Raw genomic sequence first — 11,964 nt, 5'->3', positions numbered from 1 at the left:
GGGCGGGCGGGCGGCGCCGTGAGGCCGCTCCCGCCCGGGCGGGCAGGCCGCGTGCCAGCGCAGCGCCCGTCTTCCTGCGCGGAAGTGAAGTTTCTTGGAGTTAGCGTTATCTCTCTTGATGGTAAATAGTTACAATTTTGAAGTAARAAGACATTTTTTAGAAAAGAAGCCWATAATTTGGAAACAAATTCCCATATACCTCATTCCAATAACTCACAGCTGAATTCCAAGACCTAAGCATCAGTTAAAAAAAAAATCATAAAAATTATACAATATGTCTTAGAGAGCTCCGTGAAACTTCCACCTCCTTCTAATTATTTTACCACAGGAGGGCACGATCTATTCTATAAAATCTGGGTTTTCACTAGTTCTGTTAGTAAAGGATGTAAAACCGTTCCCGTCAAACAGCAAAAAGTAATAGTTAGTATGATGTCAAAAATATCTTGATTTAAAATGGGCAATATTTATTCAGTAACACTCTTAACTTGGGAAAAGATAGTATWTGGAAGTTAAAAATCTTTTAAAAAGAGGATATTCAGCATTCTAAGGGCTCAAGTGAAACAGAAGGACAATGACAAAAGCCTTTTAACATTTGATTTTGAATGGCATCTTCAACATCTGCACCAAACTGCTCCTTTCTTTTGAGTCAAACTCAAGCAAGACTACTATAAAGCAAAGATATCTTTCAAAGTAAGAAACTTCTTGACAAAGTACAGCTTTCTGCTCTGCCAGATCATCTCAAGTGTGAAAATTTCTTGGCTGCATCTTGAGTTAAAAGTGAAACATGAGGAGCACTGATAACAAAAACAAGTGGGTGTTTCCRGTTATGGATTGTTTTCCTCCTTGATCTGCTAATTCCAGTTCTGCATTTTCGTGAATTTATTCTGTCTGCCTTCTTCACCGTTGTTGCCTTAGAATGAAATATTTTATATCAGAAATGACTCATATGGCCTGCCATCTGCTCAACCTTAAAGTACACCAAAGTATATCGTATGGTTAGCCTCAAACTTTGACCTCAGTGTAAACTGAAATGATAGTTATATCCATTTAGGCTTGTTCTGCAACTATTATATGTTGCAAACATCTTTGTCTTTCTTTGGAGGTATTGAGCAGTTAGTGCCAGGGAAATGTACATCTATCACTCTATTACTGATTCTTGCACTAAACCAGACAGAAGTGGGATGATGTAGATAATGCCCTTTTGATGTTTTCTCTGTGAGTGGGACAGATTCCATTTGTGTTTCAACAAGTGGAGAGAACATTATGTTCTGTATTTCAGTTATTCAGCTGAGGTTTTACAGGACAGGACATGCTGATTTATACCCTAAGTACTGTTATCTCTGATAAAAATTAATGTTAAAAGAGGCTAAACAATAAGACCCCCTTTTTACCCCTTCAGTTGCTTGTGACAGCATGTTTGGGTCTTTCCATTGTTGTCTGCTCTGCTCTTTGGAGTTGTGCAAACTCTTTTTGTTTTTCACATAGCAGATYATTTAAAGATTCCCAAAGCATTTTTGGAACATAGTCACTCCTTTCAGACTTCACAGAGAAAAAAGTCTTCTTCAGTCTGAAGTCCCTGAAGTTTTCCCCTGTCAGCTGAATATCATCAGGGAAGACTATATTGCTACTGTTAAGATGATGGAGAAGGGCAGCAGGCATTCTTAGTCAATGCATTTTCTGTTATTACTAAGAGGAGAAATAGAGTCCAGTGGGTTTGAGCATTCACACAGGTCTGAGTGACTCATAGAGCTAGTATTCTTTGTTGTTTTCCACCTGAAACAATTGTCAAGTTTCTGGTATCATAAGATATTCTGCAAATGACACATTTGTATTGGTTTGCTTACTGATGGTTTCCTTGAATTGCAATAGCTTCATGTAATTAGTAATGTCATTGCTATTCATACCTTATATTTCAGTGATAGTGGCTCTATTTCTACAGACTTCATTTATTCAGGATTAGTCCTAACTAGGACAAACTGCCATGATGATTTCTTTCTTAACCAATAACTTAGTGATCTTTTATTTTATATTTTAATTCCCTGAGTAAGCCTGCAGATGCTTAATATATTTCTTTTTATGGGGGATACCAATTTCTCTGTTATTGAAAAGTGGTCGGGGAATGCTAGAATTTTTCTAGGGTTGCCATCTTGTTTGAAAAATCATTTTAATTCATAGGAAGCATTACTTGAGCATTTTTATTTGCTTGCTATTTATTACAGTTTTATTCAATTGGACTCTTTGCATTACTGTGAATGTGCATTCTATCTTTTCCRTTGGTGAGGCTGATGTTTCCTGATACTCAGTCTTCTTTTCTATGTACAAATAATATTTCATGTGATGAGTCTCCAGCCTGATAGAGAGTAACTGAAAACTGCTAGTGTTTGAAATAAGGACCCATCACTTTATAGATGAGATTTGTAAAAATCATATCTTCTGAGGATTAGCACAGAAACAGGTTTTAATGCATACTCAGCAACAATTTATACCATAACTATGTACACAAAGAAAAATTACCTTTCTTTACACTTATTCTGCTCTTTACTTTGAGAGGGCTGAGTGAATCACAAGCCTTTCATAGGTCTTCAGGCTTGCGGTATACTCATTCTGCACTGATGCTGCATCTGCAGCGACCTTATTGCAAATTCATGGTCACAGATACTTATTTTGAGTGAAAAATCATTTCCCGCCCTTAGGGAAAAGTTTTCTAAATTGTTACATAGTACAGTGCTATACATCAGCAATATTTTTCTTACCTGAGTTTTTTAAATTTGAATACTCTGAGGTATCTGTTGGTCACCACTCAATTTCCTTTTATCCTTCTTCCCTTGGTTACTCTACTGAATTTGTTAAATCACTTGCTGATTGTCATTAGAGTAATGTACCTCCAAACGTGCAATGGCTATCTTTTTCATGGACTTTTAGTAACCGATTCCATGATAAATTTGTCCATTCATAATATCCTACTTGGGTGATACACTTAACAAGATTGCAGACAAAATGAGGAGACTCCTGAAGAAAGCTTGAAGAAAGCAAAAGATTGGGAGAATATGCCTTGTAAGAGAAAGCAAAAGAAAATATTAAGTTGCTTATTCAAAGGAAACAGAAAATTAAAAGAGAACATGATTTTATTTTGATGCATAAGAGATTCTTAGAGAAATTGGTTCTTCTCCACAGCTGCTGAAAAGGGACAAGATGCAACCAAGTTTATGTGCAGCAAAAAAAATTTAGGATGAATTCCTAACAATTCTGATCAGTAGGAGTAGTTACACAATATAACAAGCTGCTAAAGGATGTTATGGCATTTCCTTGACTTTTGTTTTTTAAGATCGGATTATGCAGCATCTGTCAGGATGGTCTTCAAATACTTGATCTTACCTCTGTACAGAGATTTTTAGTTAAGGTAATTATTCCGTTTTGCTATCATATCAATACTCTCCCACCTTTCACAGGAGATTACTACCCCTTCATCTGTGCCAAGTCAAATTGTTCTAGTCAGATTTATGAAATAAGCTAACTATATATTTCTACACTTCATCACACTGAAAGTGACAGTTTCTGGCCTGGGTTTTCTCTAAAGAATTGGGTCCTTTGGGGACTACATCTGCAAATACACTATGGGTAGATAGAGTGCTAGTCTAAAAAACAAAATCTGTGGGGTTAGTTGGTGTGTAAAACTACTTCTTTATCTGGAATATTGTTGCTTTGAAGTGACAATGTAAAGGAAAGTTTTGGGACTGCATATCTACCCAGCTGTAGGTATGGGCTTTTTACTATTTCTGTGCTCTACTTAAAGTAGAGATAATGTGTAATCATTTTGTAAACTATCTGAGTTCCTCAGAGAAAGATCCTGCAATACTGAAATCTGAAATTAGCTACAAATTACTTTGGGTTCATATTTACAGGTAACATTTGTAGTCATGGTTCTGTAGCAGGAATGCATGAATTTTTCTTTTTTTCTTTCCTTTTTTCCCCCTGTGCAATTGGCAAAATCTTGTGGAACTGGTGTGGAGGAGGAAGCATTAAAAACAACTATAAATTATTGAAATCACATAATTTAATAAAATACAAGTAAAATGACATGAAGACTATTTAGTCATCTGTGTTCACTGCCATTTTGCACATGAGCATTACCAACAGTCATGGTCCTTCTAACAGATGCTAAATAGCCATTAAGCAAAGAAAAGGCAATAAACTACATTTACAATTCAATAAAACTAAAAGCGTGAAAATAGTCAATTTCATTTATACAGTAAAGCTGTTCCCACAACAACAGTGTGAGAGGTTGAAATAGGTCGCAGGCAGCCCTCCTTACATTGCTTAAGAACGTTAGAAGGATTAATCATTTATGGATTATCTCCTGGAAACAATGATCTGGTACAGACAGGTAATCCAATCTCCTCTATCTTTCTAACCTGGTTTGCCGTTTCACTGGGGATTGTGAAAGAGCGGCAATTTTTCTAGGAAGACACTGTCTTTCTGCCAGCTTGAAACATGTAAATTGCTGGAATTTGCATTAAAAATATGACAGCTCTTCTTTGAGGAAGGTAGGTAATGAAATTAGACAGGTAAAACTAACTTTTCCATCTATAGTACAGAGGTTTGGTTCAGAAATTTTATCATTTTCATCTGTAGTTATAATCTCATTGAACAGAGTAAAGAGAGAATTTTACCATTGACACAAACCAGCTCTAGGAAGAAAACATTATTCCTTGGTCTCTGCATTTTGCATAAACGTCTAGGTACATGTTCTTTCTGACTAAAATTGTCCAAAAATTTAAATAAATCTTATTTTTGAATACAAACCTTTCAGTGCTCACAGCCTCGGTAAGTACATTAGAAGTAGATATACAGTTTTGCTTTTATTGATTTATGTACTTAATCTAATATATAGGACTGTTAACTTACATCTTAAGCCAGTGTTGTTGTATTTTATCCAACAGTAGATACAAGATCTGATGCTGATTGTATTAGAACTATAGTAATTTCCTTAATGAAAGTGAGCTCTATTGCAAATCTCCATTGTGGCAACTTAGTAAGCGGACAAAAATAAGGCAGAAGCAAATGTGCATCATCAGGGATTCTCTATTGCTCATTTCATTTGACATGTAGTTTCTGTTTTGTTGGTATAATGATATTAGGAAAAACAATATGCAATTACTATCACAAGTGCTCAGAGCAGCCTGTCCTTCTAAGTTTTCTTATATTACATATTAGAAAATTGATGATGAGATTAGCAAGGCTCTCCTTTGTACAGAATTGTGAAATATGTCAAGAATAGTTGTGCATCAGTAGTAGATGCTTTATGCCTTGAAAAAAAGCTATTTTGGTAGAAAAATGTAATTTTTGAACTCTGTAGATTTTTAATTATGGAGTTACCTACCTTAAATATACTGTGTTAGCTTAATGGCATTATTGTGAACTTACATTTTTGTTTTCTTGTAAACATCCTTCTGTATTCTTTAAGGTTCCTGAGCTACTTTGAAATATGAAATATCTATGTATCTGGCCCTTTAAAAATTGAGATTATCGTGCAAGTCTCAAATATGTGGGTTTACATGCTTCTTAATCTCAGAAATGCTTACTGTAAAATGGAAAGTCAGAAGTTCCTTTTTTATTTTAGCGTTTTAGCTGTGCCTCGTACAAACTATGCACATATCAGAGCTATCAGCTTCAAAATAGACTAGATAGTTTTTATTACCAAACATGCATTTTTCAGTAGGCTTTTCTTGATGGATACAGTTCTAATAAAGAAGATGGAACACAATTTTGAGAGTAAATAGCTTTTAGAGCTTTTCAGACATGACTGGGAAAAAATACGATATAAAACAGCCTTGTGATTTTGGTTAGTTTTGATGCTTAAGATTGTCCAATGTCAGAGGCATAGGAAGGGGAATCTGTAACCCTACGTTCAGGTCAGAGCACTGTTGTTTTGTGTGATATTAAATCTTTTCAGCTTTCTGTACTTTAGTTTTTGCAGACATAACGTGAGTATAATGGTCTAACTCATCATTATAAATTGAGCTGAAATACTTTGTTTAATATAAACAGGAAGTATTATGAAGATATTTCAGCCTTCCAGGGAAGGGCTGGTGGACAGAGCAGGGTTGGGGGATTGCTGGTCTGTAGCAAGACCTTTTTTGAAGGTGAAGGCAGCAGCAGCTGCATTGACTGCTGTAATCCTAATGTTGCTGTCATGACCTGTTGTAATCCTGATGTTGCTGTCATGACTRCAGAGCAGTTTCAGAAACGCCAACTTGCTCTGGCAAGGCAGGTTTCCTTGACCCCCTCACGACGCGCTCTGTGCTTATCTCATACTGGCATTGGGCTGCTAACAAAAAGATACAGGTGTAGCCGTACACCTAAGGCACAGGATCGATTAATTCTTAGCGTAGCCACGTGTAACTGACTGCTTGCTTTGTCAGCTTTCTTCCAGGAGGTATAATGTCTGAGAGTATTCAGTGACATAACCACGTGAATTCGGAGTCCCGCTGTGTGATAAATTCTGCCCCCAATGGTTGCAGGCAAGAACACCTATGTTTCAGAAATGCACTCCTGCTTTGAGCTAGAAGGCTAAGGTAGAGCCTCTGCGCAGTTCTGYGCCACAGCTCCCAGGTTTGGGATGGGATGGGCTTCCTCGGACAGGTGAGGAAGGAGGGCTGAGTAAAGTGGGAAGGAGCCCTCATTCTGGCAAAAGGAGAAGTCGTGCATGTTATCCTCAAGACTAAAATTACTTCATGACCAAGTAAACAAAGTAGATGAGATCCTAACCTGTTATTTGGTTTCTTTTTACCAGTTAAGAGARTCAGCTGTGGCTGGTGGAGGATTCCCTTGCCACAGCCAATTAGACGAGAACCATAAAGCTGTCTTCTGAAGATCCTCTGGGGAGCCCTGTGGTTAAGATGTGCTAGGAAGGGCATTTCAATGGGAAGGAATTAGCACACAGTGCTGTGAAAATCTGCAACCAAACTGCAGCACATGGGATAGTGTAAGAAGCTGCTCTAGTTCTGGCAGGCTTGAGGCTGTGTGATTGCAGCTTTTTATTTTGGCACCTCATGACCCTTGACTCTGGTGTTGGAAAATAAGTGATTAGATTGTAGTGAATTGCTTAAGGACAAAAACAGTAACATTTTAATTGATTAATTTCAGGTTGATTGTATGCAGTTATGTCTGCAAAGCAAAAKGGTGGTCAACCAGTAAAATACTTTCTACAAAATTCTGTGTGCAGGTTTACAAAGTTTTCAATTTGCAAATGAATGTAACCTTAGTGATTAACCTACAAATTAAGTTGCTTGCTTTGGCATTTTTTCAAAAGAAAAAGAACTAGCTAATATGTTGTTTATTTCAAATTATCTACTGCTTTCATAAAGTAATCTTTCCCCTGCAGTATCCCCCCTCCCCCAAATTGACCTTTATTATGTGAAATCAGTATACTGACATGATAAATCTGAAGAGCTTGTAWAGTGGTGATACATTTTGTCAGGTGAATGCTGATGAGCTAATAAGCATCTCTCCAATGGTTTGTAATAATCACAGGTAATTAGTTTAAAACTTCCTGATTGTTAGTTTACATGGCAGACTTCAATGGGGTCTTCCAAAATGCTCATGGTCAATAGGTGAGTATTTCTTATTTTCAGAATTTTTGCCTTTGCTGAAGTCTACATTGATTGTATGATTTCCAAACAATTGTATTTAAGACTTTGAGAGCTGGAGTGTAAATAGTGCCCATATGCAAAAATAGTTAAAAGGTCACATCTTGTTTCTCTYTCATTCTGGGATGATGTCTTCCAGAGCTGGGCAGCCCAGCTGAGCTCTGCAGTCCTTGAGACCTGAACTTACAGTTCACATAGCTGCTTGGTTCCTCCTCTGCCCATAAATGAAGTCTGTGCTGTGGCAGCTGGCATGGATATTGGTGATGGGTAGCTCARACTTACTATGTTTGCCTTTTGCGTGTCCCTTTGTGTGTATGTGTGTCTGCTGTTGGTCAGGCAGAGATGGGACATTTTGGGGAGGCCTCACACTTGCATTACAAAACAGACCTGCTAACCAAAAGAAACAAATTCCAGTAGAACTGGAAGAGACYCATCCTATGGGTTCACTATTAACAATAACTGAAAATAATTAGACACTAGTTGTCAAAAAACAGAAAAATTATCTGTAAAATGTTTTCACTCTGTGATAAAACTGAGCATCCTAAGTAATATTCTTTAGTTTTGGAATGAAGAGAATTCTGAGCAGCTCTTTTTGCATGATGGACTAGTCACCTGAATCCTTTATGGGGTTTTGTCTTGGTGGTGAGTTGAATGAGGAGCGAGAGTTGTTGGTACACCTGCGGTACATGGAGGGGAAGCGTGGGACAGGCCTGGCTGGGGAACAGGTTGCTCTCTTTCTGACTTTGTTTTAATCCTCAGCAAGAAGAGTCTGCACAAGAGCAGCAGCAAATCCAGCCTAAAGAAAGTCTCAGCATGCAAAGACAGTAGTGTTTTTACAACATAGGGAGAAATATAAACGCATCTGTATTAGTGTGCAAGGGTCATGTTTGACTTTGGTCATTTCCTTTGCATGTATTTTTGGTAAACTCCTCCTCATCTGGTCTGGAAAATATTTACCCTGTAAAATTATCAAAACAGAGTACCTTGCTCTGTTACATACCTGTTTTAATCGGCAAAATGGTATAGAGGAAAAAGGCAACTAAAATGCAGAAATCCGGCAGATCTTCTGTTAGTTCATGGATTTTTGAGGCTTCTGTGCCTCTTTTGGGCTCAGTTCTCCTTCATCTTTGAAACAGAATTGCCTTTTTTGCACTTCCACCAAGCTGATGGGAGAAATTTTGTATACTCTCCATAGTTTAGTTTTCTAACAGGAAATTTTGCAGGCAGTTTGGTGCTTTACTGACAGATGTAGTCGGGGGAGCCAATAGCAGCCTTTTGTATCTGAATGAGCCTCACCGGTGGACTTTTAGGGGTTGTTGGCTGGGTTGACCCTTTCAGCAAGTCCACAGTCCCCATGATTACAGTCACCCCTGTGGACAGTCACTGGTAACACCAGTGCTATTTCAGGGAATATCTAAAGTTGTTCTCTGGCTAGTCAATAGTTGGGGTCTGTAGCTGCTGAAAAGGCTCTTTTTGTGACCTTCAACTTGCATCTAGTCCCTATTTCATTCCTAAACATTGGCTGGTAGCTTGGTTTCTGACTCAGGCTCTTGACCTTTGATTTTTAGCCTACTAGTGTTTGGGTGCYAGATGGGCTTTTCCTGGGTTTGGATACTGCTTTCAGGTATCAGCTCTGCTTGTTATAGATGGACACAAAAATCTTATTTGTGTTTTTGGAATTTTCCCCTTAGGTCACTTCTTACATTTCTTTTTCAAACTTTATATAAATGACTCAAGATCCTTCTGTAATCAGAACAGCTCTGTGTTGCTCATTTCTAAAAATTTCTCCAATAGGTTCTTAAAGTGAGGATGTGCAGCTGTTCGGATATTCCTTTAGGAATAACTGATTGATAGTCAACATGGATTGTCAGTTGATTGTACTTGTACTCATCTCCTGGCCTCCTTGCGAGCTGCTGAGTGCTCTTCAGCAGAACCTAAGTTCCTAGTGGCCATGAGAAGTCTGCTTTATGGATGGAAGTTCCAAGAAACCAAAATGTATGCAAGGCCAATAAATCTCAGCATCTCATCTTCTGGAAATCTGTTGTTGAGACAGCAGTCTGTAAATTGGCTTATATGATCAAATGTGTCAGAATGAAAAACTCTGCATAAATTAAAAACAACACCAGATAATTCCCTCCTAAGATAGTTGATATAAAGTGACAGCAAAATAATACTTAAGAAAAATAAAAACAAAATCCAAAATTTCTGTAGTATTTTCAATAAAAACACCACAAAACTGTGAGAGTTTTGAAGGTCAGATTACAAGCTCCATATTCACAGTTGTGACTACATGCTCATGTGAGTTTGTTTCCTTGGCTTTTCTGGGAGTGTATGTGTGAGTAACTATTCCCGCAGAGTGAATAAAGGCATTTGCAATCTGGTCCCAGCTGGAAACTTATTTTCTGAAGCCTGCTCGCTCCCTTCATAAAGTATAGATCCTTTATTTTATCTTGTTTTGTATTTATTTCAAATGATGTGAGATCTTTGGATTGACTGTTATGACAGTCCAAAAAAAAAGATGACCTACATTTTAGAGCTCATAATTCTTTCTAGATATGTATTTGGAATAGTGGGTTTTTTTGTTTCTTTTTNTTTTTTTTTTTTTTTTTTTTTCCTTGGGAGGAGAAAGATAATTATTGTTTGCCTGGAAATCAGTTAATTAGCAGTCTTCTCACCAGTGGATGCCTGTCTAAATTCATTCCTTTTCTGGGTAATTTATTAAATAACTACAAGACCATTCAGACAGCCCAAGTAGTATTTTACAGCAAAGCACTAATTACTCAGTATATTTGATGGGAAAARGGGGTATAAGGAAATAAAGGGCATATATTTTCATTTCTTTACCACCATTTCTGTCACACCTTTTGGTCCTTTTTGGATCACAAAGCTCAGTGAAATGCGGTTTAATTTGGGGGGAGCAGGAGTACCCTTTTCTTCCACAGTTACTGTAGTTTTGGCTTGCTCAGGAATGCAGTATAACATTTCAAATAGGAATCACTGACATAGCGCTAGCAGGGTTGTTAAGGTAGGGAAAATCAGTGCCATGAAGTGCTGATGTTTGCATAGCAGCCTGAAGGGGTTGGGAAATGTAGAGCAGAAATGCACGGTAAACCTGTCACTTGGCTTCTCTGTCACATGGTCCACAAGTGGCTGCCTGTTACCCATGCTCYGTGGTCTGGGGAGAGGGCTGAGGTTTGCCCAGAGCGCCGGGGCAGCAGCCCTCAAGCAGATAATAGCAGCTTTCTGGGGAATGTATTGAGATAATGACGGAAGGTGAGGTTAAATCACATGCATGTGCTGCACTGAATGCTTTGAGCAAAGGAGGCTTTATTCTGTACTGGGACCAGCTGGGCTTAGTGATTTTCTTCCCATTTCTGAGGGACAATTCAGTAAACAGGATCTGGAATCAATTCCTCATTTTGTCTGTTCGAGTCACAGCACCCCACTTGCCCTCTTCCCCACTCCTGCCATTATTATTACTTTTCCAAAGAATGCAGTGTTTTATAAACAGAAAATCTGCTGGTGAGTGCAAGGAGGTGTGTGTTAAGGCAGTGCTTTGAAATTTGTCAGCTCTTTATCCCTTTTGCTGAGACTTCCCAGGAGTCCAAAAGCCCAAGTTTGGGCATTTGAAAAGAGAGGCTACATGCCATAATCATTCTTTTCAGGGATACAAAAAATGCACAGGCTCTCTGTTACCTATCAAATGATTTGCTATTTATAGATATAATATACTACTGTGTAACTTTTGAAAATGGAAGACAGTAATTTCAGTTTTTAGGTCTAATCCTGTTCTAGGAGCACCAGTTCCTGCAGCATATCTAAGGTGAACTTATTGCACAAAAGGTATACAAAGGTATCCCTCAGACTTAATTAGTAATACCAATGGTCAGGTTTAATATTGGAATTCATTAACAGAGGAGGAAACACACTGCAGTATTTTAGGTACTCCTTTCCAATACAGGTTTCCTTCAAACCTAAACAGTTACATGTTATGCATTATGTATGGCACCGTAGTCCATCTGTTGCAGCCTTCCTGCAGGGAAAACAAGGATTAACTCCTTATCTACGTATGCTGAATGATTTCATGGGCTGCAGAAGATGAGAAGATGAAGAGAGCCACTTTTGTAAATTCATAAGTAAACAAACAAAAAACCCTGGGAACTTGACTTGGCAACTATAGTTTAARTATGTATGACCATATTTCACAGTATGGTCATATAAAAAATAAATAACTCCTTAGTCTGTTTATTAAAATAATTTACATTTCAGTATTATTTAGAACTTTTCTGTCACATTTTGAACCTGTGTGGAATCA

The 11,964-nt window shown here is 37.9% G+C and overlaps 1 protein-coding gene across 1 annotated transcript in view; it reads right to left on the bottom strand.

Moving 5' to 3' along the window:
• Positions 1–9,005, bottom strand: part of DCP1A (decapping mRNA 1A) — a 44,525-nt gene extending 35,520 nt beyond the window's left edge. The window contains exon 1 of the mRNA XM_085302547.1: positions 8,946–9,005. Within this exon, the coding sequence (XP_085158673.1) occupies positions 8,946–9,005 (60 nt within the window). The remainder of the gene's footprint in view (positions 1–8,945) is intronic.
• Between the last annotated feature and the right edge of the window lie 2,959 nt (positions 9,006–11,964).

This window comes from Rhea americana, unplaced genomic scaffold (assembly GCF_003343005.1).
Source record: "Rhea americana isolate MKP2758 unplaced genomic scaffold, rheAme1 scaffold_19, whole genome shotgun sequence".
Classification (NCBI taxonomy): domain Eukaryota; kingdom Metazoa; phylum Chordata; class Aves; order Rheiformes; family Rheidae; genus Rhea; species Rhea americana.
Note: the sequence above shows the minus strand (reverse complement) of the source record. Positions and strands in the feature narration are given on the sequence as shown.